At 42.3% G+C, this 27911-nt stretch overlaps 2 protein-coding genes across 4 annotated transcripts; one reads left to right on the forward strand and one right to left on the reverse strand.

Annotated features, from left to right (window-relative positions):
• The first annotated feature begins 734 nt into the window (after positions 1-734).
• Positions 735-26199, forward strand: TMEM192 (transmembrane protein 192). Of its 3 annotated transcripts, XR_006167036.1 has the most exons (8): positions 735-776; positions 3508-3654; positions 7746-8010; positions 10044-10178; positions 14568-14670; positions 17020-17187; positions 24454-24537; positions 25723-26199. XR_006167036.1 is itself a non-coding variant. In XM_042808224.1 (6 exons), the coding sequence occupies exons 1-6, from the start codon at positions 735-737 to the stop codon at positions 17141-17143; spliced, it is 816 nt and encodes a 271-aa protein (XP_042664158.1). In that variant the 3' UTR covers positions 17144-18700. The 3 variants fall into 3 exon arrangements, 2 of the variants coding, with proteins under 2 accessions (XP_042664158.1, XP_032839846.1); XM_042808224.1 differs by lacking the exons at positions 24454-24537; positions 25723-26199 and having other exon boundaries at positions 17020-18700; XM_032983955.2 differs by lacking the exons at positions 735-776; positions 24454-24537; positions 25723-26199 and adding an exon at positions 1643-1728 and having other exon boundaries at positions 17020-18700.
• On the reverse strand, positions 24545-27911 carry APELA (apelin receptor early endogenous ligand). Its single transcript, XM_032983957.2, has 3 exons — positions 27457-27911; positions 27036-27148; positions 24545-24628 (listed from the first exon to the last, which is right to left on the reverse strand). The coding sequence occupies exons 1-2, from the start codon at positions 27530-27532 to the stop codon at positions 27060-27062; spliced, it is 165 nt and encodes a 54-aa protein (XP_032839848.1). The 5' UTR covers positions 27533-27911; the 3' UTR covers positions 24545-24628; positions 27036-27059.

Consider the following 27911-nt stretch of genomic DNA (forward strand, 5'->3'; position numbering starts at 1 on the left):
CTTGTTCACACTAAAACTTTCCGTGGTGTGAAGGGGCAGCCAGACACGTTCATGGAAGAGACATCCACTGGAAATAATAATTAAGTGCGTAGACTCCTTCCCTTCCTCAGGAAGTCCCCGCAAGGCAAATTGTTGGAGACAGGAAAACATTCTGCACAGCAACACCGTGCTGCCTTCATCCCCGCGCTTCTGCTGGGCACCCGCTGCTGGTTCCCCCCCCCCGTCCCCCCGTCCCCGCGATGCCACCCGAGCCACCTGCCCCGCAGGGACACCGGCCCCGGGCCTTCTTGAACTAGGTCCCCTTTTCAAATTCAGTCCCGGGCTGCCGAAATCAACTTGACCGGGCACCGCCGAGGCAGGGTGCGGCACCGCGGGGGGCGCGCGTAAGTTTGGGCCCCGGCTGCCGGCCTACAGAGCCCGGGCCTGCCCCCCCCGCCCTCTCCGCCAGGAGGGAAGCCCTCACCCCTCGGGCAAAAACCGCGTCCCGGGCCGGACCCCGGCCGAGGGGACCACCTCCCGCCGACACGGCCCCTCCGCGGCTGCCGCCCCGCCCCGGGGCCGGCGCTGCGGCGCGGCTCGGGCCCAATAGCGGCCGGGAGCGGTAATGGCGGGGCGGGGCGGGGCGGGCGGCGGGGCCTGCGCCGGGCCGGGCGGCGGCGGCGGCGGCGGCGGCAGGGCCGAGGCGGAGCCGCCGGTTAAATACGGCCGGGGAGTGGCGGGGCTGGGGAGGGGAGATGGCGCTGACGGCGGGGAGGAGGCAGCGGGAGCTGGACAATGTGAGTGCGGGCCCGCGCGGCGGGCGGGAGCGGGGCCGGGCCGGGGCGGCGGCCGCCGCCGTTCCGGTGGGCGCTGCCGGTGTGTGTGTGGGGGGGAAGCGCCTCGCGGGCCGTTTCGCCCCTTCTTGCCGCTTTTCCTCTGCTGCTTTGGTCGCCGAGGGGTGAAGGCTTTGCTTTCCCCTTCCGGGGGGGCAGCGCCCGGCCGCGCCGTCCCGTAAATGGGCGTTTCGGCAGGAAGGAGGCGGCCGGGCCGCCCCTCGTGCTTCAGGTGCCTCCGAGTGAGCTGGCTGGGGGGCTGCCTTTAATGGAGGATGCTCCTGTAGCTTGTTAACTTCTCCTGGGTTACTTTTTTTTTTTTTTTTTTTTTTCCGCAGACAGATCCCCTAAGTGTAATTTTTTGGTCTGTGTGCTGTGCGCGGGTGTGGCAACGGCGTTTTTCTGTTTACTTGAGTGTTTCCCGTCCCCCCCCCCCCACCCCCAGCTGGAAGCCTGCGCGGGCAAGGCTTGCTGGCTGGGGCTCTGCCTGCCCTCCTCCTCCTCCTCCTCCTCCTCCTCCTCCTCCTCCTCCTCCCGGTGCGGGGCTGCTGCGGAGGCGGTCACATGCTGGAAACGGATCTCGGAGTCAAGAGGCTGAAGCCATAACCTGTGCTTGTGGTAACATCGGTGCCTTAACAGAAGGCCCATTTTTGTAGGGCGTTTTGGCTTTTGACAGCTGTAGCTTTGGCTCATCTTAATTAAATGAAACCTGTGCTTGATCTAATTAGGGCACTTACTAGATTGTCTTAATGTTAGATTGACTGCACGATGTCATCTTCTCTCTTGATTTAATTCCCCTCCTTCACGTGTTGCCTGTAACACCTGCTCAGGGAGGTTATGTCATCCAGTGCTTCTTAACAGCTGACAGTGCTAGCTGTATTTCAGGATGCCGAGATGGATTGTAGCCTGTCTTGCAGTAAGTAACACAATCAAACATGTTCTGATAAAGCTCTGGCTGTGAAGGAGTGTGCTAATCTGTCATGGTACTGCAAAAGTGACAGGTTTACCTGTTCCTGTGACACGAAGTATATTGTCCTAAGGAGGATAACTGCCTTTGAGAGGTGTGAGCTGTTAACTCTGTCATTAATTCTGTGATAGGGAAGAATGAGGCAAGGTGTCTTGGCTGCTGGAGGGCTGGTCCTGCACACTTCCTTTCAGAGCTTAAAATTGTACCTGCCCCCTGAAAATGGGGGATGAGGGATGGAGGGCATCTTTATACTCTTGCTTCTGGATTTTATATCAGTGACATGAGAGGCGTGCCATTTATAAATCTTTAGCTCTGCAGTAAAAGGTCATCTTACCAGGCAGGTATTTCATCAAGGGCTGTGTACAGCCAAAGACTAGGCTAATTAAAAGGTATTAAATAGGTGAGGGAGGCCAGTTTACACTCCTCTATGGTTGAGCAAGTGTGGTGTTCACAGTACCAAAACAAAACCGATTGCTGACTGAAATAACCCCTGATGACTAGTTCCATCGCTGTAGGCAGCTGTCTGTATGTAAACTACATTGGGGAGCCCATCTACACTGTCCCAGTTAATATGAAGTACCAATCTAAGTCTAATCCCAAAACTTCTTTATCTCTTTCTTCTTGTACTAGTGTCTGGAAGAATGACATGCCTCATTTGTCTTGAGGCTTATGCAGCTTTCTGCCATGTCAAGGAGAAGTCCTCAGTTTAAAAACAGTAAATATCCCAGTGAACCCTGGCATGTTTCTCTGAATAGTCAGAAGTCTGGAGTGAGATGGGGTCTGGCCTTGTCTTGTTGTCCTGAGCTGTGATTGGTATCACTCAGGAGAAAAGCAGTCTTGCTCTTGATTGGGAATCTTGAGTGTCTTTATCTTTTGAAGCAAGCAAGTCATAGCATGGGATGTAACAGGATGCTAAGAGGGACACTTGAGCAGTTTGAGCATTCACAGTGGCTGTGTATGTTCAGCTTAAGATGTATTGAATGACTGTCCTGGCCTGGAAGGAGCAGAGAAGCATAGCGCTGGAGCAAGCTCCTTGTCCACAAGGAGAGGTTTTTCCCTCCACACATACTTAATTTTACCTTAGCCAAAAATACCTGAGCTGAATGTGAAGCCAAAGCCCCAGTGCTTGGTACCAACATGACAAGTAAAGGCTGCATGCTCTCTGGTGAAAGCAGAGAAGGTCTTGCCCAGCACTTGGTAACATCTTTCTTCTGTGAACTGCAGCTTGTTTCTTGCCTGGGTTCAGCTTGAACTACCACTGGCTGGCATTTTGACATGTCAGTAGCTGAATCTCTTGAAACTTACTGGTACACTGCAGCTTTGTTATTGCTTCTAACTGTAGTTGGACAGAAGTAACAATAGCAAAGATTTTTACAGTACCTGTATGATGTATGTGAGAGAGACTTTGTCACTTTTTCCACCTTTTCACATAAACATACTAATATTTGTGGTGTCTTTCAGGAGTGATGTTCAAATACTTGTAATACATTTTAGAGACTGAAGTTCCTGAAGACTTGATATGATATCAGGGGGTGGATTAGTGTTGGATTCCTCAGGGACTGAGTTCTCGCATAAAGATGTGATGAGAGTTTGCCTAGAATTTAGGACGTTGTCTCAAGATGCTAACCTGTTTTTTTCCCCCAAGCTTAATTTGCTAGCAGAAAATTGTAAAAACTTTACTTTTAGAGCTTACCTGTTACTACTCTTTGCCTTCCCCTCCTGTTCCAGGGTTCCTTGGAAATAACACAGAGTTTGGAAGATGATCCTCTACTGGATGCACCGCTTATTTCATCTCATACATTGCATTCCCAACTGAGGCCAAGATTTCATGCTATCCCAGCAGTCCTCCTTGCCAATTTTCTTTTGCTAATACATGTAAGTTTAAGAAGGGTGATTTTTCTAATGAAAATTTGCTGTCTCTATTCTGACTTATTACTGTTTATGTGGACAGAATTCTCCTGAGATTTGCATACACTGTTCTTCCAAACCAGTGAAGTACTATTTGCCAATGCATTTTGATAATGTATATGCTACGTGATACTTGCTGCGTTCTCACTCTGATTGTTTGTTGGTGCTAACATGCTACAACACGTCTTGTTAGGAAGAAAAGCCTTTTAAATAGTAGCTCTTCTATTCTGTTGCAAATGTACTGTTAAAATTATATTACTGCTATAGAAGTGCTTCTTTCTGCTAGTTATAGAGGGCTAAGATAATTTTGATGCCATGCCTTCTGGAGGCTAGACTTAATTTCACAGGGTGGACTTTAAGGTATTTCTTATGGTAACTAAACAAGTCAAGTTGGACTTGCTCTAGGGGTTTTGCGTGGTAGTGGGTGGAGGGAGAAAGGAATCTGAATGTTATTTCCTGCTCTGACTGACAGGTAAAGGGTGAAAAGCACAGATCTTGTGCGTAAAGTATGAATGCCTTTTTGAGGCTGGTAGATAGAAGTAGAGAGACTCCTACCTAGTAATGAGCTTATCCTCAATAAGCTGAAGAGGCTTATTGTTGCTTGTGAGATGTGAAAACCAAACATAAAGGAAGGGTGAAGGACTCTGATCCTGAGATCTGACTGAAATGGTATTTCCATGGCCCTTAGGGACATGGTTTAGCATTGGGCTTGGTAGTGTTAGGTAAACAGCTGGACTCGATGATACTAAGGGTCTTTTCCAACCTAAATGATTCTATAATGCCACTAACGCTGACCTGAAGATTATATGTGTATAAAGCCAGAGAGTGCACAAGATGTATATATCTGTGGCTAGCCATTTTAGAGCTTTATTTGATCGCAAACAAAAAAATGAGGTGTCCAGTGCTCTGCAAAACATACTCTCTGACAGAACTTTAAAAGTGGGTACCAACCTCTGAGGTCTGTCTTTGGACAGTTGCATAAAGCTGTTCAAACAATATGCCCATGCCTTCTAGTTTTGGAAGGACATGTTTTGTGGGCCTCTTTGTAGTATCAAGAAATGTTGCTCTATCTGTCAAGCAGATGTAGGAAAGACACTTGTTCTGCTGAATAAACTACTAGAATTCCCGATGGAAATTGTGTATCCAGCCTTGTTCCCTTCACCTACCAGAAGAACTCTGGTGCCATCCCATGAGGATGGCACTCGAAGTCTGCATTACAAGGGTAGACACTGCTATTGGTAGTAGAGCAGTAAATATTTTTCTGCCTAGCTTTGGGGGCCTTACTATCTACTACCATGATGTAGCTAAATGTCAGCCACTGAGATCCTAGGAAACTGCTGCCTCTCCTGTGCCTACCAATTCCCTTCTCCCTCAACTGGGCAGAAGTGTAGGGAGGTGACAGAGAACTGCTGAGGCCTCTGTCAAGGCACGCTTTTCCAGGTAAAGTCTTGCTGCTGTTGCTGAACCTTCTGCAGTGGCCAGTTGGTCTTCGGAGCAAAATGGAGAAGTATCCTTTTCTGTTGGTGAAATACAGCATTATAATTGCCACATGAAATGGTGCTGTCTCTTGCTGAAAGGATGGATGGGGAAAACAAGTTTACTGGATTTCCTTCCCCTCTGCTTCTGCAAATGTGCACAAACCTTGTGGAATGTGGAGACGCCAGGTTAGCTTCTGATGCACAGCCTGCCAAAGGGGCAAGTATCCTGGAGAAGTTAAGCCATCGCAGTATTTTGCAGTAGAGTTGTAATGCATCTCTGAAGTAATTTGTATGTAACCTAGAAACTTTCTTCTCCACCCTCCTGTGCCAATAAATGGAGTTAGGTAGCAAGTAGCTGCTTCAGTGCAGCTGCCTAGTTACCAACAGTTCTGGAGGGTGTGTGTAGGATATGCTTGAGTGTGGTGGGGCTGGGCTTTTGAGTAGCTTTCCTTTTGCCAAACCTTGGTTTTCTGCAGGCTTCTGGCTCCTATCAGCAGACTGTGGAGAGCAGTGTAAAATGTACAGGCTAGAAATAATTTCTTTATATTAACCTTGTCTTTCCTTAATCCCCTGTGTGTATGCACATACACAAAACTGAACTTTATATACTATTCTTCTTAAGATTAACTTTTTGAGTATAAAAATCCCCTGTACTGGGCTGAAGCGCCTCTTGTTGGACTGCCCTAAAATGTAAGCCAAGCATCTTTAATAAATGTAAATCTCAGCTATCTCTTTCTTCTTGTATACACAGCTGTAGTAGACTAGTGGAGGTGCAATGCTAGGCCATTCCTGCTTGCATCAGTTTAACATAGCCATTTTCTTTACTGAAATACATTCCTAACACCTGGAGGGAGTAGAACTAGATGTGTTACTATTTTAAAATGGCAAACCAAACAGTAAATGAACCAAGTAAAATATGGATTTGCTAGATTATTCTTAGCTTTTTAAGAGGAGGTGGTAAAATAGTAGATAGAATGTTTTGTTGATAAACCTCCCCTTACTTAATTTAGCTACCTAACCTATCTCAAGGTAATTTGGGATTTAATTTGAATTTGAAGCAATGGTCTTATGGATTATATAAGGCACACACTAATTTTTTTTCTTCCCACCTTCTACCTTGTCTGTCCTATGTCTCTTGGGTATTGATAATTGTGTGAAAATTATTCCCCCTTCTTCCATCCCCAATTACCTAACTGTTCACAAGCAGAGCAAGCTAAAGGCAGTGATTCTGAAAGGTTACTTTCTGTGAAGAAAGCTGCTTGAGAAATTAGAAAAAATATGAAAAATAAGTTAAAGGGAGTAGGAAGGGAGCAGTGGGCTCTTAAATAGAATTAAGCATGGAAACAAAGCTAGCAATTGAAAACTGGATGCTTTTCTCAAACTTCAGTTCTGATGTGTTGTTTCTACCAGTTATGAGATGCAGAACTTTGGACACTTTTTTTAAGCGAAGTATGTTAGAGGTATTAGACTTTTGCAGACTTGAGGCAAATTGATTTTACTTTGTTTTGTTTGTTGTCTAGAGAAGCTTTTAATTTACTTCTCTATTCGTAGACGTTGCTCTCGTTTTCAGTTCTGTTTTACAATATTCCTATTCTGTAGAATGAACCAGGATGGTGAAGTGTCATTTTCTTGTTCACTGAATGAAAACAGTAGAGAGTGTTTTCTGTGACAAAAACATTCTATAAAGATTAAAGAAGCCCTGTGTATATACACATACCCCAGATAATGTCCACCCAAGACTCTGCCTTCTAATTGGCCAAAAGATTGCTGATGCTCACTGCAGATGCTTAAAATTTGGAGGAAAGTCTAGAAGACAGGAAAAGTTATGGCATAATGGCACTAGTCTGAAAGGATAAGTGTATATGCAATCTGACTGATTATAGTCTGACTATTCTGACATAAGTTCTCAGCAAAATGGAAAAATATGATAGTAAATATCCTAAAGATTGATTACCAGCTGACAAAGATGCTTGTCCAGTGTTAATAATTTACTTGCTAAGTTACTATGATGATGATCCCCTTTTTCCTAATGTCATAACCTGAAGATTATCTTCGATGGATATAGTAAAATGTTGATTTTTTTCACTTATGAAATGCCAATTTAAAGAAACATAGACTGTACCGATGAGATATGAGTCTGTCCTGCAGATCAGTAACAAGTGTAATTGAACAAGTCTAAAAGGATGTAATTTTTTTTTTTTTTGAGGGAGTATAAATCAAGTTCCCCTTAAAGTAAAAAAGACATAGTAAAGAAGGTCCAGAAATAAGTTAAATTCACTATGAAGAGGCAACTTGGAACAGTGAAATTGAATTAGAGGAAATTCTGGCAAGAGGAGTGATTTTCAGTTCTGGTCTGGACGCTGGTTGTCCTCTTGGAAGACAATCTTACTCCTTAGCTATTTCGGTCATGGTATGTTCTCAGAATGACATGTTCTGGTTGTAGTATGTGTCTAATGTTTTATACATTCTCAGCTGTAGTGAAAATGATTTGGAAAGTAATGCATAATGAATAAATTACCGAAGTCTTTTTTTTAATAGTTAATCGTTGACTGTGGTTTTCTTTCTTCCTTTCTCTTCCAGGTTGCTTTTGTTGTTTTGGCATTTTTAGCAGCTATGTTTTGTTCTTACCCCAATCCATATCAGGATAAGTGCCCTGGGAACTATACTCATCCACTTAAAGTGCAGACCGTCATAATAATTGCAAAAGTAATTCTGTGGATTCTGCATGTTATTTTTGAACGATACATTCAGCACCACCACAGTAAAGTCAGAAGCAGAGGTTACTTCTCAATATACCGATCAACAAGACATCTAAAAAGGCTTCCACTGCTGATACACTCCACAGGTGAAGTGAACTTGTTTTCCTGTTTTTTTTTTTTTCCTTCTGAAGCTTTAAACTATGACACAATAAAAGACTGAACACTTTTATATATAAATGTATATCGTATATTATGAACTTTTAAAAACCTGTTTGGACCTCCTGACTGACCTTTCTGTCCTGCCAGATGCATATTGTAAAAAAACCTCTTTGTAGTGGAAAAATGCCCACAAGTGTGAGATTCAGTAAAATATCTAGTTGTTTGCATCTAGTTTTCAGTCATAAAATGTTCAGCCAGCGAGGTCTGTGTGTGGTTGCTTGTGATCTTGATTTGCATACTCATTTGTCTAGTTGGATATATGGCAAGATGACCAGTCCTTCCAGAAAGTGTGCTACTCTTTTCTGTTCAAACTCAGCAATTCATATAGAAACAGATGTCTTGCCTGTTGCTCAATGGCTGTCTGAAATCAGTGAAATAAGAACATTTTCTGGTCTTCAGTGGGGCTATATGCAATATTCAGCTCTACTTTTGATTGCCTTTTTCTACCTTCTGTGGACAAAGGGTAGTGTATGGGAGTGGCTTAATGCTATATATTCTGGATTATATCACTGGCCAGTAAAGCTGAAAGAAGAAATGTTGAGGAAAAAGTATCGATACAATGAGCTTCTGTAGATTCTCAGAAACTACTTCAACAAATATAAAATCCGTCTAATTTAAGGGGATTTTTCACACAGAAGTAGCATTGGAAAAGGGAACAATGGTGGCTTTCACATCATTTTTGCCTTTTATAATCCCACCTCCCTTTTGTAAATCTTCTGAATAACTGGAGTAGAATTTTTTTTTCACCAGAATTGTGTTAGAGGGTCCTGCTTTATATAAAAACCTAGCTTGCTTTCTACCTAGTCACTAAAAGAGCTAGTCAGCATGATGAAAGTGCAAAACTTCAGGCTCTGGCCACTAGATAGAGCTCTGAAGGTAAAGATGTGTTTGGAGTGCAGTGACAAAATCGGTTTACTGCAGGCTTAAGATATTTCTGCCTATTGTAATGTAATCTGGAATACTTAGCCCTGTCTTCAGTTTTAGATGGAGCCTACTTCCCCCCTACCAGACAAACTCTAGGCATGGGTAAATGTTCAGGTATGTTCAGTCTTGTGCTGTAGACCTTTGATGTTGATCATCTGTAGTTCAGAAAGTGGTTAGCTCCATTACTGCAAACTCCCTGCCATGCTAATTGCTGCTGATACCACTTCCATCCCGACAGTTCAGTTGACTAATGCAGTATGAAAGAGAACCATACAGTTCTCTAGCTACTTTAATGGCCTTAAGACACTTACTGCTTTATCGGGACAGTGGTTATACCATTTCTACAGGAAAGAAAAGAGCATTTCACACTCTGTATCAGAGAAGAGGGTGTATAAACAATTAGGAATGTTTGTTAGGTCTGTAGCTCAACACTTGTTCTCCTTGACTAATTGTGCTTGTTTCAGTTAAACTTTCAGTAACCTGCAAGTACTAAAATAATAGCTAGGCAACTGGAAGCCTATGCAAGTATCTCCTTGTGAAAGGAAGGTGTGTGAGTGCTTTTGCTCTGTTAGCGTCGTTTAAATATACCCAAATCCACCACTTGAAGGAGAGCATGTTCTCGTTTAGAGTTGACTGATGTGACCTTCTAGGAATGGAAAAAAATTAATGGTGTCCAGGTAGTTTTGGGGATGGGTAGCTGCAACAAGGCTAGAAACTGTTTAAGCCCACTCATGTATATTGGGTATTTCCAGTGCATTTCTTCCACTCCAGTTTTAAAGTCAGAATAATCTATAAGAAAACTCAGTTCTCTACCATTACAATCAAATGCTGAAATGAAACCTTATTTTGCTGCCAGCAGTTGTAAGCTTGCATCACCTGTGTTAAGGAAATTAGCAAAGAGGCAAGTATGGTATGATATGGAAAAGCATTGCTGAAAGGTTGCAGCCTAGTGTAGACACCGGAGATAAGAGTACTAAGTTATTTTCAACAGCTAGTGAAATTGTTACACCTGTAAAATGTAACATTTGTTTTCTAGGTAATGCAGCCCTGCTTTTGATTCTGTCAGTGCAGCATTCCTTTCCTGATCGCAGTAAAGTGTACCTGTATCTCATCCTGGGAGTTCTGGGCCTGGAGCTGATTAGCTCCATGACGTGCTTAGTGATTTACACAGGTGAGAGGGGCTATTTTTGCCTTCTTGAGTGTGACTTATTATAGCTGCTACTCAACAGTTTTGTTTGCCCTCATGGTTACTCACTTGGGGTACCCCAAGACATTTAACTCCAACTACAAATACAATTATTTTGTGCATGTAGAAGGACATCTAAGGCAAATTCCAAACAAATAAAAAGGTTGTCAGGCTTGATTTGTTCTCCAAGTGCTGCTAAATGAAAGGTCTGTGTTACCTCAAAGTTGTTGATCCACTGAAGTGGCAATAAATGCATAATTGTTGCAAAATTGTCCTGTGAACAGGCTTGTCTGTTTAGCAGTGTGTTCTCAAATGTGTGCACTACAAGCTGTGAAGCAGTAAGAGCTCACTGGCTTAATCAGAACTGCTTCTGAGATTTGCATGTGGGACTTGCATAGCTGATAGTGTGATTGTGCCTTACCCTCCAGACTCTTCATCCTTCCCTGGCCCCATCCCAAAAGCTTCAGTTCTCTTTGTCTCTAAAACGGAAGATTCCCTCTAATGAATGTTTTAAAAAATTATGGCTTTTGGAATCTGTGCTAATACTAAAATAAGATACTGCTTCATAGAACGGTGAGGCATTGCTTTGTTCTGTCACTGTTGGTTTATAAGGCTATCTACTTTTAGGACTGGTATAACTTATTGAGACTTGATAAATCTCTTTCCATTAAACTATTGCAGAACTACCTAAAATGTTGATTAATAAGTGCTTGAACCAAATAGTTTTCTCTGATCCTATCTTAAAAACTATTTGGCTCTGTCTTGCATTAACTCAAAAAAAAAAACTGGGTTGGAGAGAAAAACAAACAAAAAACAAAGCAAAAAACACACAAACAAACAAACAAACAAAAAACCCCCGAAACAAACAAACAAAAACACTTAAAAATAGAAGACACCAAAAAATGCAATTTTTGTTGCCTGAAGAAAACTAGAGATGTTTACTGTGAAGTCCATGTCTATTTAAATGACATGTAGTTCCTGCTCTTGAGTTAGATAGCAGCAGCATCTGAGAATCAGGTGTATAAGCTTTCTGATTATTTGCAGCTACAAACAAGGAGATGATGCCTTAGCTAAGCAGCCTCGGTAGCACTGGTTTCTCTGGGGGTGAGGCAGGGGGAGCAAAACCAAGGGGCAAAACTTGTAGTTTGCTCCTGACCCCTAATCAAACAGGGGGAAGGAGTGTGGAAGTACCTCCTACGGGACTTCATGAAGTTTAAAACTTGGTGAAAGCCATTGTCTATGCTGGTCAGTATTTGCATGAATCTGGCTTCTTTTGTGATGTCATAACTACTAATTAATCTAGGATTTTTTTTCCTTTGGAGAATAATACTTTATAGTAATGTAACCATGCTACTTGGCAGTATTTCTCTGTGCATTGACATCTAGGAAATAAAATCTATCCTTGACACTCTGCAACACTGAAATCAAAATGCAATGAGAAGTAAGGTCCCAGCTCTAAACCGTGTCCTCTTACAACTGTGCAGAGGCCTGAATGCTGTAGGCTGGTCAGATTTTCCCCTGGACAGACCAGCACAGCTCAAGTAGACTGACTGTCCCTCTGGAGGAATAAAGGCAGCATGAGGGAACACAAGCATGGCAGTCCTAGAGAACTATTTGAAGAATGCTGGAGATCATACCTTCTTTGCATATGCATACTTTATTTCCTGAGTTTCTCAGGAAAGTAGAGATAAATTGCAAAACCTTAGTAGAAGTCAGGAATTCCAGTGAAATGCTGTTTCTCACCCTGAGGCCCCTTGGAGCTCGGAGAGCTATGTTGTGTCTTGTCCTGGCAGAAAAGGATAAGCAACTGCAAGAAAGTTGACAGTAGCAGTAGTAAGGTCTGAGCCTGGACTTGGCTAAGAGCTCTCAAATTATCTTTCTGCTTATTTGTCAACAAAAGGATCTTCTTTCCTAGCTTGTACTCTGCCAGTTCCTGTGCCCATCAAATCCATTAAGTGATTTATACTAGGAAGTTGTGGGATGCAAAATTTTGCTTTCCAGCTGAAGGAGGCTTGATTCCACTGAGTCCTGGAATCAAGGTGAAGGAGAGGAGGAGCTGTATTGCTAGAAAGAGCAAGGCAGTTCCTTTTGGCAACAGCTATTTTCTCAGCAGCCCCAAAACACAACAGCCTAAGCTTCATTTTCTAAAGCTTGGTGTGCAAAACTAGGGTTAATTTTTATGTGACTTAACACTTGCCTCAAGATGATGACCTCCAATCACCTTAGGTTGTCTTTTCTAGTGGGTAATGTAACTTGTTTTCTTGTTTTGCATCCCAATATGTGTTGAGGTAAGCTAAGAGACTGTATGTCTGTCTTGTGTGTGTAGAAGTGTTTGTTTTTTTTTTTTAACATTTCAAGCATCAAACCAAAGCTCTGCTGAAGCAAAACAAATGTGTTTGGCTAGTTTTGAAAATAGCCTGAGAATCTGTAGAAATAGTGACACTAATAACTATTTTTTTTCCTCTTAGAGCAGAGTATGTGGCTGAATGGAAGCATGAAGCTTCTTTAGTGGGATAGTTTTAAGGTCAGCCCTCTGCTCAAAGTTAGCATCCCACTCCAAGGCAAGCACATAGCAAGTACAACTTACACTTAAAATAATATCAGCTAATGTAGCTGAGCAACAATGGGGAGATTAAAGTAATCTTACACTAGCAACTCATGATCGACCCCTTTCTTATGTTAGCATATTACTTCTAAATTTTGGAAGGAAGGTAGCACCAGTTCATACATTGTTTCTCCATGGTGGAATAACTCTGTCTTAACTAATAGAAGAAGGCATAAATACTTATCTGTAGGAGGTTCATGTACCTGGCTCGCTTTCATTTAAATATTACTGCCTTGCAAATGGAAGTGGTGGCGTGGAATATCTGATTGTAACTTTAGATATTCCTTCTTGCTTGTTGGAGCTATTTTATGAATTGTGTGATGCCCAATGTCATGTGAAGTACTACTGCCTTTCTTAAAATTATCTATTCAGCAGTGTGTATACAGCTGTAGGATGCACAGGCAGGGATTCAGAAATCTACAAGGAATTACTGTGACCTAGAACACACTTGACTTTTCAGTTGCTCAAGTGAGGTCAATGTGCATAGAATGAAGTATGATACAGGCAGCTGTAAATGTCAGCTTACTAGTGTAAGTTTGTTAGGATAGGGAGTCAAGCTTTAAAAGGTCTACTAAATATATGTATTTAATGTTGTACATACTTCTAAGATCACTTGAATAAAAGACTAACGTTCCCACAAACAACACATGTTGGGAATTCCACATCCATTCCTTTGTGGCTTGATTTGTAGAGGAATATCATCATAAAAATAACTAACCTTTGAGCCTAACTTGTAGTTAACCTCTGGAGGGTCTTAGTATTGTTTTAGCAGGGTGGCCTGTAATAAACTCCATCATATTACTGACTTGTAAGGACAGTCTTTCTGTGCTGCAGTAGTGTGGATTTCTCACAGAGCTGGACTGTAATGTTTTTAGTGGCATTAGATGTATTGCTTTCCAAGCAGCCCTAACTGAAGTGTCCCAAATGCATACTCTGAATGTCTTGGTACATTCCCTGAATCAGGACCTGATATTGAATGACTTAAAATATTTTCAGCTTCCTTCCAGAAGTAGTGCAGAGAGCGCCTACCACTTTTCCCACCCATCCCTGTTCTACCTCTGTTAAATTTAGTCGTAAACTTTATTCACAGGTGCCCAGGAATGACTTCTGATTTCGATAGCCAATATTGCAAGGTTCACGGTGTGAAGCTGATCGCAGAGCCACTCTGGTTTGAACACCTAATGGTTCTCTGTAACAAGCCTGCCCTAGTTTTAGAGCAGGCAGACAAGCTGCTGCTTCATTGCAGGTAGTCTAGTTAAAATAGTATTTATCAAAGAGCTTAAGTTAGAAGTACTGACCTAGATACGAGTATCAAAACTTTTTACAACTTTTCTATGGCATGTTGCTTAATTTATGGCCTGAATTTGGATACTGAATCTCAGTATCCTCTCAAAGGCACCTGAGGTTTCACTGTCTCTTAGATAACAGATTAAACTTTGCAGGTGTTCAGGCTTCCCCATTCAGGTCTTCACTTCACTGTGGTCTTTTAAGCAGCAGGGCTGAGGAAAAAAGAAAAAAAAAACAAAACACAAACAAACAAACAAAAACCCTCACCAAACCACCACTACACTAACTTATAATCAAAGCAAGTCCAGAAATGAGCAGAGAGATTCTGCTTTTCTCTCCTTCCACCCCACTCCTCAGATTGCTTTAGTGTCTTTCCATTTCCTGTCCTAAATTAATCTTATAATCATCTGCTACAGATTTCTTTAGACAAAGCTTTTACTTTTTTGGTTGCTTTCCGACTAATTTATAAAACTTTGTTGCAGTGAAAATAAGCAACTTCAATCGTGCAAAGCCAAGACCTGACATAATTGAAGAAGAAAAGATGTATGCCTACCCTAGTCACATTACCTCAGAAATTGGATTCAGGTAGGATTTTCTGTATTAATCTTGTGCTGTGTTCAGCCATGATGTATAGGTAACACTGACTAATGTAATTGCATTACTTTCTGTAGACTTGCATATAATCTTAAATCTGTCAACCAAAGCAGAGGTGGGGATAGTAGTTCTAAAGGAAACTATGTGCTTAAGGCTGCCATTTTACATGCACAGATGAGAAGCAGCACAATCTTGTATTTTCTACGTCGTAAGAGGAATTTATTAGGATACAGAAATCCTCAAACACAAGGACAGAAATTATTTGACCATTTATGGCTGGTTGCATGAATCTTTGTGCTATAAATAACTGTGCTTAATCTGGTTTAGTTGACTTTATGTGGGAGTTTGAGGAAAGATACTGGTGTCTTACACTGTTACTTAGTATTGCTAGAGAAGCCTAGCTGCTTCAACCAGTTCTGTGAGGGAAATAAATATATTGTGAGGAGTTGAAGAAAAAAAACTGGGCAGCTTTGTTCAGTGCCAGCAGTTGGACATGAGAGTCTAGCAAGGAGTTTGGAATATATTTCCAGTTTGTGAAGGAACTTTAAAGGTGGGTAGGGCACTTAAGAGGTAAAGAAGCATCTCACTGAGAATAATCCAATATTAACCTCATGAGCACCGAGAATAAATGCTTGCTTGTTGTTCATATACCTTCTGACTGCTTGAACATCTTTCAGTTGCTGAAATGAGTCCAGTGTGACTTAAAAACCAATCGTCATAACTAACATGGATTTCCATGTAAGAATTTATTTAGAAATTTTCTGCTACAGGATGAATTGCTTCTGTATGTGTGCCTTAGTAAAAAGTCGAAGTGCGGAGATGACTAATACTTTGCTGCTTCCCCTGGTGTCACAAATGCAGTGTGCACATGCTTTTATAGAACTTGGAAGTGGATGTCCAGGATAGAGGAAGGATTTAGAGTTGGCTTAAATTTTGATACAATGTCTTGACATCCATCTTGATATAAACGTGAGTGTATAATGGATGTAATTTCTTTTACGTTCAGCTTCTCCCCTGAGAAATTCTCAAATGGCCAGGGAATGATTCTGCAACAATGACCAGCTGAGGAAAAGACTGATTATTTTTGATTAAAGAGTGCAAACTTCCTGTGAGAACTGATTGCAGAACAGTTATTTTAATTTAGCTCTATACAACTCTGACTCTTTCCCTTGAGAGTTAAGGTCTATTGAAAAGTGAATCCTGTCAGCCCTTCAGTTGACCCTGGTTATAAGAATGTGTTTTGAATATTGTGACCTCAACCTAAGTAACTGATCAGGACCTCTTACGGTGCTTTAAGTTGGTAGTGCAGATTACTGGTTAAGGTTGCAAGCTTTCTGTCTACAGAACTTTTTTCTATATTTTTTCCAGTTTAACTACAGCAGGTTTTCGATTCAACCTAGGATATTTTTCCACTCTAGCTATCCTCCTCAGCACTTTCTAAAAACTGTGAAAAGGGTTCCTCCACAAAATGCTGCAAGGCTGAAGAGCAGCTTTCTAAGCTCCAAGATGCTCATGTGTAATAAGAGGGCAGGCTTCAGCTAGGAAGAAATAATGTGTAAGGGAAGACGAGCATATGCTAAGGCATCAGTACTTGTTCTTGCTGTATTCTTAAAAGTTTCTAATTTATAGATTTGACAAAATTCTGTACTTCTACATATTTTTCCCAACTAACTTGGTTTTACTTAATGTTGCGGTGTTACTATCCTGGTTAAAATGAAAGATGTCTGAAAGCTGGAGCTACTTTAAGTGGGAGGTTAGCTGTACATGGGGTTGTAGATCTGAAACAACACAACTCTTTGGTGCTGATGCTGTTATGGTATTGTGACACGTAGTATCACAGTATATGGTAGTATAACATGTATGCTACTACAGGCTAATAAGGAAATTTCTGTCTTAAGCAGCTTATGATCCCTAGCTGAATAAAAATACTATGCCTGCTTAAAATAAGCTTCCTCATGTATCTGGAAAAGGTGCCATAGATTTCTTAGTACAATTTTAGCTATTGTCTGGCTCACCAAATTCAAGTTTGTTAAACAGTAAGAACCTTCACACTACTGCAACTTTTCCATAACTGTCTAGCAGGAAATAGTTAACTTGATTATGTATACATGGCATGAAGTTTAGCCAAACTTTTTTCTCTTTCTACCTTCTCATGCAAAATAGAAGTGAAACATAAAGGTGTTGTAGCTTGCTGCCTCCCCTCAAAAGTTAGTTGGGATCAACAAAAGTAAAACTGAAGGAAATAACTTGTTTAAGTATTTGTCAATTAGCTCTGACATTTTGTATGTTAGAAAGCTGCTGTCACTTACTGAAACCCATATTCATTTTTGTTATTTCAAGGGAAAATTCGAGTTTAGAAGAGATAGTTGAGAAACAAGGAGATGTAATAGAGTATCTTCAGAGACACAATGCACTGCTCAGCAAGAGACTTTTGTCACTAACTTCTCAACAAATCAAAACTTAACATTGTTTGGAAGACCACTGCTAGCGCTCTGGAGGGAACACAAGGTAATGTAATATCCAGAGTGATTTGTATAGATGACTACTTCAATCATCTTTCACATTTTGAAACAGAAGTGAAGCTGGAAGGATGAGCTCTACATACACTATAAGCCTATCACAACTGGACACTGGCTGTCTTCAAATCATCAGTTCTCAAAAAAGTTCTGGAGTGTCAAGGGTTTTTATTTACTAATAGGTTAAAGTTGAACCTGAGGTAATGGTTTAACTTTGTTCAGTTGTTGCTATTTTGTACTGCTGTATCCTTTAAGCTTCAAACTACCGAAGTATTTTAAGTTTCTAGAAAATAAATTTGTTCTCTAGGAAAAAAAAAATCTGACTTTGCAAAGGATGTCTTTTCAGTTTCTAGTGCTGAAGCTGAGACTACGTGTATTCTGTCACTGAGTCTCAATACTTCCAGTGTTAGAGGTGGTGTCCTTCAGTAATCCTATACAAAGTACATACTTGCTTTCTAGGTCAGTCTCCTTTTCTCCTTTGCCGAGAAAAGAAATGAAAACTGTGTCAGTGGAGAAATTTGTCATCCAAATCAGGATTTGAAAAAAAAAAAAAAAGGGTGGTGGGTACCTTAGAATGGCAAATCTCACATAGAAGTGTGTGGTTCAAAACAGTATCATGATAAGCAATTTGAGCAGTTGTTCAGAATTCTGGCTTTAAAATGTCTAAGAGGGATCTTCAGGGTTGATGACTTCTCCCATTATTACTAGGAGTCTGTGTCAGCTAATAATCAAGATTCCTACTCTACTGACTGAACTAAATACAAAAATACTTAAGACTAAGCTTTTTTTATTGACCTAGTAACTAACTTGTGTAGAATGGGTTTAAAGATCCTGGTAAAGATGCATCAGTTCCATGCATCCTTGCTCTTCGGCTCTTCAAAAATGACAGCACCTTGATTCAAAAACTAAAATGGTGTATGTGGAGAGGTGAAGTGCAGCAAAAGTCAGGTCTTCTAGAAGTTGGAGAAACAAAAATTTTTGGTTCTGTTTCCTGTGTTTATTGGGAAGGCTGGTGAAAGAACCATTCTGTTCTGGGTATTACTTTTGTCTACCAATGTAGACCAATAATTATTTTAGAAGCAAATACCTCTGTGGGGACAGGGTAATCACTAGTCAAAACTGGGAAGAAGGCTCTCATGAGGAGTGGTCTTTAGTTGAATATAAGAATAACAAAAGAAAATTAATCCGTTCTACTTGATTCCTAGGGCACAACTTTAGAAATAACTAAACTATTTAGTGTACAATAAACATGGGGTTTGTCTCATTTAAAGGAAAACAATAAATATTGGAGGTTTTGCTGCTATCCAACACTAGACTGTTCTCCTTAACTGTTGTTTCTTGAAAATGCAGCCAGGATTTTATAGCATACATGTAAGAAATACAAATGTTTTTGGTTTTAGAACTCAGGTTTTGATGTGAGTGTGTATATAAATTGATACAATTTCTATGAAAAGCAGTAAAATGTGACTGTGAAGTTCATGCACAATAAATGCAACTAAGAAAAAGCGTGAATTCTGTCATTTCTAAGCTCACGTACAGCTGGTGAACGCAGTTCCAATGGGCAATCTTTAGGTTTTCTGTTATGCTGAAGTTCTCGCTGCACAGTTTTGGCGCTTAAAACTAGCCAAAACCTGTTATGACAAGGATAGCTGTGTACTCGTTTTGAAACTTTGTTTAGCTTTATTCTCTTCACTGGGAAATTGTTTTCCATCACACTTCAGATTTTTCCTGCTACTGCTGTTTCTCTCCAGCATAAAGGAACTGGCAGCATATTGTAGCAGAACAACTTTACAGTATTTTGAGGGTGTTGCTCATACCCTCCTCCTCTCCTTTCATGACTGCTTAAGGTAAGACTTGGATTAACCCAGCAGTAGTGCTTTCCAAGGAACATGGCAGTGGGAAAGCAAGGTGCAGGTTGCCATGTGTGAACATGCACCTCTCCTCCCAAATGTGCATACTTATGAAGCACTATGAATTATTACATTATTAACAACTTGCAACAACCCACCCAACCCCCTCAGTTTTGTATCTTTATCATACCCCCACTATATCTTTTTTTTTTTTTTTTTTTTTAGTAGCTTTAGGCTTTTTTGGGGGGAGTGGGGAGGGCAGAAAGGCTTTTCACACTTGTACAGGCTCCAAAGAGGAGCTAGCCCTCTTTGCTACTCACCCTGAACACACTGGTGGGTCCCCCTTGGACCCCCCTGGACCACACAGGCCTGGCCTGCACCCCGCTCCCAGGCCGCGGTGCCCCCCCCCTCCCCGCCTGCCCCTGAGGCACGCTGTGACATCACCCACCCGTTGTGATGTCACGGCAAAGTGGCGTGACGTGGCATGGCGTGGCCTGCTGAGGCGCCGGCCCCTGGCCTGCCCCCACAGCCCTTCCCCTGCCCCAGCTCAGCGGGTGGCGGCGGAGCTGGGCAGGGAGACTCGGGTGGGCAAGCCCGTGCCCAAAAATGCAACGTAATAACGGCCACCGACTGCTGGTGCGTGAGGGAGACAAAGCTCAGCCGCGGCCTGGCTGCACCTGCCAAGCCACAGCTCTCAAAGGGGAGGCAGAGTCCTAATTTTTGGGGTGCTGCGCGGGCTAATGGTGGCTAGCCGGCCTCAGAGCAGCCCTGGGCCTGTGAGCAATGGCCGCAGGCTTGGGGACACAGACAGACAGACACAGACACACACAGACACACACACACTGGCCCTGCGGCATCGGCACCCGATCGCAGGCCGCACTGCGCTGTCTGGGGTAACACCCGTAGCGTGCCGCACGCTCAGGAAGCGGTGACGCCGTAGGTCTGAGTTTTGGGGGGGAAAAAAAAAAAAAAAAAAAAAAAGAAGTATGGCCTTGTGAACACAGCGGCTGGCACAAGCTCTGCTGCAAAGCAGGGCTTTGCTAACCACCAACCACCACAGCCTTTCTCGGGCACGGCGGGGCAAACCCGTGCGCCGGCAAGTACATGTGAATCTGAGCAGCTGACGGAAGGAGTGGTGCTCTTCATGTAATTACAGCTGCTGAAGTGCATAAATATTTGCAGGTTCGTGGTCTTAACTTGGTAAGATCTAGTGGGTTGCAACAGGGACAGCAGAAAGATAAAGAAGAAGGAATGTTTCCTAATATATGTTGCAACTGCACATTAAAAAAAAAATATATTCTAATTTCTATTTTGTTTTTCTTACTCGGTTTGTACCCCAACAGCTTTTTGCTTCTATAGAAAAACAACGTATGTGTTTTTCATGCTTGGGAAAACAAGTATTTCAGACCCCATAGGAAACAGAAAGGATTTAGGGTTGCCCCCAAAATGTTCACGTTGTGGATTTTTTGATAATTTCTAGATGAAATTCTGAAACGCACTAAATGTTTTGTACACATGAAAGAAATGTGATGATCTCTTGTGATGATACTTTGTGAATGCACGTCCTATATGAGGAAAGATCTCAGTTGCTCTTTGTGTTTAGTCTTTCTGAATAGCTCACAGTAAAAATTCTATATAAACACTTTAATATTTTGCCTCACAAAGGAAATCACTGATTGTAAAAGACTTTAACAGGATTTTCATGCTTTAAGGTTCTACATGAATATGCAGTTAACCAGGCTTGCCCCACTCAAGGTCATTCTTAATCTAAAAAAGAAAGTTGTATCAGGGACCTAAGGCACTTGGGCAGACAATACTTGAACCTGGAGGTAACTCAAGAGCTGTGAAAAACCATCCTCAGGGTTGGAATGAGATAGGCTTTTAGGCATTATTGCTAACTGAAGACACAGATGGAGCTGTTGATGCTGTTGGAGCCTTTCCCACTTTGCACAAATAGTTTGGAGCTGATCACTACCAAGAAAGATAAAGGCCATTACCCTAGTGAGAGATGAGTATGCTAATTGTACTTGTCTGACGATAGTCAAACATTTGAAGCTTATTTACCATACTAATGCTTCTCCTGGTTGATGTAGATATAAATCTGTGTCACCCTTAGCAAAATCTGGCTTTGTGTGTACAGGCGCTGAGATATTTATAGCAAATGTATGTGGTGTAAGGGAAATATTTCCAGTCTTTATTCTTCTTTAATTTCCTTTTTTCCATACTGGAAAGGGAAGGGGTGAATTGTTTATTATCCTTTGGGAACACACTACTCTGCTGTTTCTCACCGCAGCCTTACATTTACCTCTGTTTCCTGTTGCCCTGCTGTTACATCATTTTGTATTTCATTATAAAATAGCTAACACAACTTAAAAGACTTAATGAAACTGACTTTCAAGTAAAACTTAAGTTTTTCGCCCATAACGGCTATCTACAAGACAAGGCCTTAGTTCTAAGTTTCAGCAACTCCCACTTTGCCTTTCAGAGTTTGAGGTCTGACTCTACCTTTGGATCAAGTCTTGATTGTTAAGACGGCTTCTGTGGAAACATCAACTCTGATTTGTATTTGTACAAAGTTCCTTTAAAGGCACACTCATAGGTGCACAGGGAAAGTTCACTCAATTCAGCAGTTGTAGCACTGTGTCCCAATGCTTCATGTTTTTATATGTAATTACACTGTTGTCATGCAAAACTGTTTTGTTTTTTAACCCTATGCTGCGCGAATCAAATAAAAACAGGTAATTTCAACAAAGTCAAAGGCAAATCCAGCTCAGCTGAAAACAGGGTCCTCTGAAGCCCTGCTCCTGCTTTGGTTAAACATCAACGTAGTGTTGTACCATAGTAGCATCACTTGGCTCTCTAATTCTACTGTATAAGACATACAGCGCTTAGAAATTTATTTACAGTACCCAACCTTCCTTAAGTGGGAGAAGTTACCCTACATGTGGGTTTCTGCTATACCTCAGACTGCTGAGCTTGGTTTTTGTCCTGAAATAAGGCCGTCTTCTTTTAAGTTGTGTGAAGATTCAGATTCCAAGATTTACCACTCTTGAGATAAATAAGAGTCTTGTTTATTTTAGGCATGAAGACAGTGCGTAATCTGGGTTCTGCTGTAATCCCAGGGTGGTATCATGATGTCCCGTTACATCATGCTGTGACTACACCAACTACTAGTTTTAAACTATGTTCTCTTTATATGGCTTTTATCAGAATTTTGTACTTTAGAAAGATATAAAATGTCAGGAAAATGTTTCCATGAATAACTACTCTTTATTTGTGTAAGAAATTGAGGAAGAAAAGTTTTTTACACACTTGATTCCATATGAATCCTCAGGGAAACTAGACAAATGCTCAGTTTTCTTTAGAGGCATTGCCTTTGACAGCTGAAGAATAAAAATTCTGAAAAGTGTACAAAAAGCTTATTTAAAATGAGATGTCCTTATTTGAAGTGCATACTATCTTTTTTACAAATACACAATCAGCCAGCTAGTTGATAAACAGACCTATCAAAGATCACAATCAATATCTTTTTCAAATAAGATTTTATGGTATCAGCACGTCTAAAAATAATTACAATAATCTTGTAGACTGACAACAGACTTTCCAGGGTGCTTTGGTGCTTGTTGTTTCATTTATTTTTACATCTGTAAAGGAACATGTGTATATAGCACTCTGATAAGATACATTGTTTTTCTTACAATTTTATCAAAGTTAACTGAATAATTATGGTTATACAAAATATCCAGTGGCACACTAAATCCGTATACTCATATAACTGTTAAGATAATTACACTTCACCTTTCTTGCTTTTCCCTACTCTTTACCTGTACTTCTAAACAGAGATAGTCATGGATACATATGAAAACTAAATTAAATAAATAATTAAAAAATAAAGTCAGTGGTAGTATGTGTCTAATTTTGGAAAACTGCCTTTTTTTTTTTTTTCTCCCAAAACTCCAGAGGTTTACCTGCAGGGCTGTTTGTTGATATAGACAAGTTTGACCATCTTTTTATGATTATTTTACAAAATTCCAGAATAGGATGTGATGTTGGGGTTTTTTTACAGGGAGAGAAATTTGAAATTCCTGGTAAGCTCTGCCAGTATGAATCTGATTAAGATTTCAGGTTCTCAGAGATGAGGGGTTGCATATAGGCACTGATCAGAAAGTTTCAACTACCCATTGTGTTGCAAGACAAAATTCCAATACTGGATTTAAACTATGATACTGATGATCTCTTCTCATCTTTATACGATTTACAAAAAATGTTTACATTTCAAGTCTAGTGCAATGACTTAAAAATCTATGTATGACTTATTTTCAGGTTTGTTTTAGTTCTGATAATGAAAGGGCTATTGTGTTTTCTTTCATATGTAGGTTTGTAATTTCTGCTGATATAAAAAGGAGATTTGAAACATTTTTTTTTTTAAGTAAAATAAAAGCTCAATGTATTCTTGACCTCCAGCGCTGAAAAGAACAGCCTGTTTTGTGTTTGAAGTTCTCATTCATTGTAGTGCCGTGTTCCAAATATCCCATTCATTTAAATTACAGGAATGCAGTACTACGCAACGCTGGGGTCGATGAAACAAAGGTTTCTTTTCAATGGTCTATTTTTATGTTCTATTTATAATACTGTAGCGGGTATTTTAAGAAAACTACTATTAAGCAAATAGTCCTATAGTACTGAATTTTCAAGTATGTTTTAGCTGTCTGGTTTGGCAGTCCAGTTTAAGAAAACAAACGATAGGCTTTGCAGTAACAGCTCATTAGACAGGAGGATGGGCTTGACCTTAGGGCCTGAGTTGGGAGATCTGAGTTATCAGTTCTGCATGACCCTTGGCTAATCTCTTATCTCAATGTGCTTCAATTCTCTATCTGTAGAATGAGGGATAATATGCTCTTTGCTTTCTTATATTGTAAACTCTTATTCTGCTTACTATACATGAAGCCAGTAGGACCTCGAGCCTGGTGGAGCCTGGTGCTGACTTTGGTACTGTTACGGTGATACATTCTACATGATTATTAAGGTAATTCCATAAAGATGTAACATTAGGCGTTAAAACAGATGTGTATATATTATTAATGTATAAAAGCATAAACAAAGAATGGACTGTCACAGTTCTGTGCTGGAGTTTGACATTATTTCACCCTAAATACTGCCCTACACGCGGCTTGAATTGAGGAGTCAACAGCGTATCCAGTTTCTCTGTCTGAACAGTCCAGACCATTAAGAGTCAGTCCCCTTGGACAGGTCCTTCTTGATGCCACTGGAAATCCGTCTCAGGTATCTGATGGTTGATTTGGTCTTTAACTTTCACTAGTTGTTATGACAGCCAAAGAATTTATACAGAATGTTCCAACCAGGTAAATTTCATGTACATCTTTCCATCATCTCCCCCCGCTTCCTAGGGTGGGAGCCGGGGCCTCCGTTCTGGGTCTTGCAGAATGTGACAGACGGGACTGCGGAAGACGGGACTTCGGTGGCTCCATCAGGTCAGCTGTTGTCGATCTGGACTTCTGACTAACTTCTCTATTGGTTTAATTGTTACTCCTTTAAAACACTGAAAAGCCCAATATGAAATTGCTGAGGGAAAAAAAAAAAAAAAAAAAAAGGAGAGGAATAGCCATTAATGAGATTGTGTAGTCTAACGTCTCATACAAAATAGAATACATTACTTATGAAATTCCTGCATTGAAATTTGGGGTAATGTTTCTTAATTTGGAAATTTCAACTAAAAATATTAAGGGGAAAAAAAAAAATCAAAAAGCCAAAAGCAAGAAGGCTTCTAATACAAGATTTTATTCTTTTTTTGTTCCATGTTTTGCCTTTGTAACTGCTGAAAAATTGTCCTGGTTCGGGCTGGAATATAAAGTTCAATCCTCTCATCATTTCAAACGTTGCTGTGAAAAAGAGAGGCTGCTATGCTCATCCCGGTTTCCAACCACCTGTTGAAATTCAGGCTTAAGGGTCCATCCCGTTTGCATCTGCAAATAGCTTTATCCATACGTACAACTCCATTGAGATCAATAAGATGACTCATGTGAGTCAAGTTACCCAGGCATGTAAATATTTGCCGAATTAGGACTAAAACTGGAGGGGAATGTTAAAGTAGATGGTAAATCCTACTTAAGATAAAGGAGCTGAGCACCCACTGTGATGACTGGAGTTGAAGAGAGTTAGTTCAGGTGCCTGTCACCCCTTACTCCCCAGTTAAGATTTATGGATTTCTAAACATCTTTCTAAAGCAGAATTATCTCTAGTGAAATGTCTACAAAACATATTATGAATTAGTAAGTACGCTGTTTTGCTTTGTCATTGACTTCTGTTACAAGAAATCGGCTCCTAACAGATAAGGAGGTAACACGGAAAATACCTTTTATCTTTATACTCTGTAGGGAAAATAATTCCAGTGTTGTGCAGCTACTGCAGTCTCAAGCAAAATGCATTATATGCTGTTTCAGAGCACATTAGAGAAAATGTAGATGCTTTCTGCACAGACAGTCTCCAGATGATTATGGATGCTGAGCTGGAGGAAGGGGGGTTAAATTTACTTTTCTCAGGAACTGAAGCAAGCCATTCAGAATCGATTTGAGAAAGTCTCTGGGCCTAAATTCCACTGTCCTTGTCATTCAGTCTCTGCATGCTGAGTGAATTGATCTGATCGCTTATCTTTTTAGGTTGATGCTTCAACTGAAGTGAGGGAATCTCATTCAATGTCTCTCGTTGAAATGAACCACAGTGAGGAGAGGGTGGCATTCGGTAGTAAAGCATTCTTCTGGCATGCCCCTCTTTTCTAATTGCAGCCCAATTCTGCCACTCAGTATGCAGCCCACCCGAGATTAAGCTGAGGATACCGTAATCTTTTCTCAGCCTCACCGACTTGCGGATTTACCATCCCATATGCACACTCCACACGCTTCTAGGCCAGCTCTATAGAGCAGGAGGGTACCTTTTCACTTGGCTGTTTCGGGAGTGGTGTAGGCTCTTTTCACCGGGGCAGTTTATGCCTTGACAAGATTCTTGGTATAGGGTTGTTAAAAGTTTGACTTTGGTCTCCAGTTTACTGTTAGCCGCTCAGTAAATGGAAATATCTTTGTAAATTGGGCCCACAGAGTGCGGGCTCCGCCATCATTTGTTTATGATCTTGTCATGCCTGGGGCTACAACATTATCGTAATATATAATGAGTTTAGAAGACGCAAAACTACTGACTGCATGTTTTATTCATTCTTAAACTGCCAGAGCACCTCGGTTTCCTTTTGATGCCTGCCCTATTTGCATATGCTACCTGTGTGCTTCTCCAGCCACTTCGTATTTGAATGTATATGCCCCCACCGTCAGCTATAAAGCATTAATGCTTTGCACTTGTATAGCCTTTCATCCAAGGAGCCTCAAAGTCTTTTGCTTGACAATGATTAAGAATTACGGTCCCCTTTGAAGTGGGTAAACGCTGCTACCTTCGTGTCCCTGACGGGCAGCCAGAGGTGGCTTTGCCCCACATCCCACACCGAAGCGGTGTCGGAGCATCCGAAGCGGTGTCGGAGCATCCGAAGCGGTGTCGGAGCATCCGAAGCGGTGTCGGAGCATCCGAAGCGGTGTCGGAGCATCCGAAGCGGTGTCGGAGCATCCTCTCCGGCGCTGGCCAAGCTCCTTACGCTGCTCGCCCCGCACCTTTGCCGGTAGCCTCAAGCGCCTGCGGAGCAGCAGCCGGTCCGATCGTGGGGAGCCGGGTGTTTTCCTCCGTGCGCCTCTCCCCCCACACACCCCCCCCGGTCCTTTTCGAACCGAAGCGAAGCGGCGGAAGCCGGCCGAGCTCCCACGCGTGCTCCGGCCTCCTCCGCCCCATGCCCCTCAGATTGCTCCGAAACTCAGGTGTCAGTGGGGAAGGGTGGGTCCTGCCGCGGACACCCGGCCGGGAAGCGGCGGGAGTCGCGTCCCTCATTCCCCCCACCACCACCACCACCTCCTCCGCCCCGACACGCGTGGGTTACCTCGCCCCACGCTCCCGCGGGGGTTCAGGGGAAGGGCACCCTGGAGTGGAGCGGCATGCAGCGCCGGTGGGAGCAGCCGTGCCGGTGGAGCTTCCTGCGCAGGGCCAGGTTGGCTGCGGAGACACGGAGGGACACGGAGAGTGGGCGTGGGGGAGCCCCAGTTTATTCCTGCCCCACCCCCCCCCCGGGTTACCTGGCTCCAGGGACACCAGGTGCCTCATCGCACGCTGCCGCCCCTCAGCAGGGACGAAGCCCACAGAGCGAGGCAGCGAAAACGCGTGGCAGTGGAAGCCGGGCAGCTGCAAACGCGTCCCGGGAGGGCGGGAACCGCGTGTGGGCTGCGGTTAGAGAAACACGCCGGAGGTTGCCCACGGCAGGCACGACCCCCGGGCACACGCAGTCCCGCCGGGGCATCGCTTACCTGGCCTCTGCCCGTGGGCAGGGAGGAGGCTCGCCAGGAGGAAAAACACGATAAAAACCAGCAGTTGGAGTCTCATGGCTGCGGTCAGCGTAGGGCCGCGCTCCGGGGTGCGTGTGCGTGCGTAGATAGGCGAAGAAATGTATAGAACGCCGTCCCGCGTGGCTCTAAGAGGCCGGCAGCCCCCTCCTGGCTCCCACGCCGGGGAGACAGCCGGCAGCGACCCTTTCAGCAGGGTTAATGATCAGGCGGGGGGGGGCAAGGCTCCTGCGGTCAGTGCCTCCCTCGCTTCCCTTCTCCCTTTCCTCTCTTTTTTTTTTTTTTTTTTTTTTTTTTTTCCGTCACTCCCCCTTGTTTTCCATAAGCAAACAAAGCAGGAATGAAAAGTCCGTGTAAACAGTAGCTTCTGTCAAGGCATTAAGGGCAAGGCAGCCTCTTGAACAATGCGGCGACTTCAC

Source organism: Tyto alba, unplaced genomic scaffold, assembly GCF_018691265.1.
Source record: "Tyto alba isolate M040663 unplaced genomic scaffold, T.alba_DEE_v4.0 Super-Scaffold_6, whole genome shotgun sequence".
Taxonomy (NCBI): Eukaryota; Metazoa; Chordata; class Aves; order Strigiformes; family Tytonidae; genus Tyto; species Tyto alba.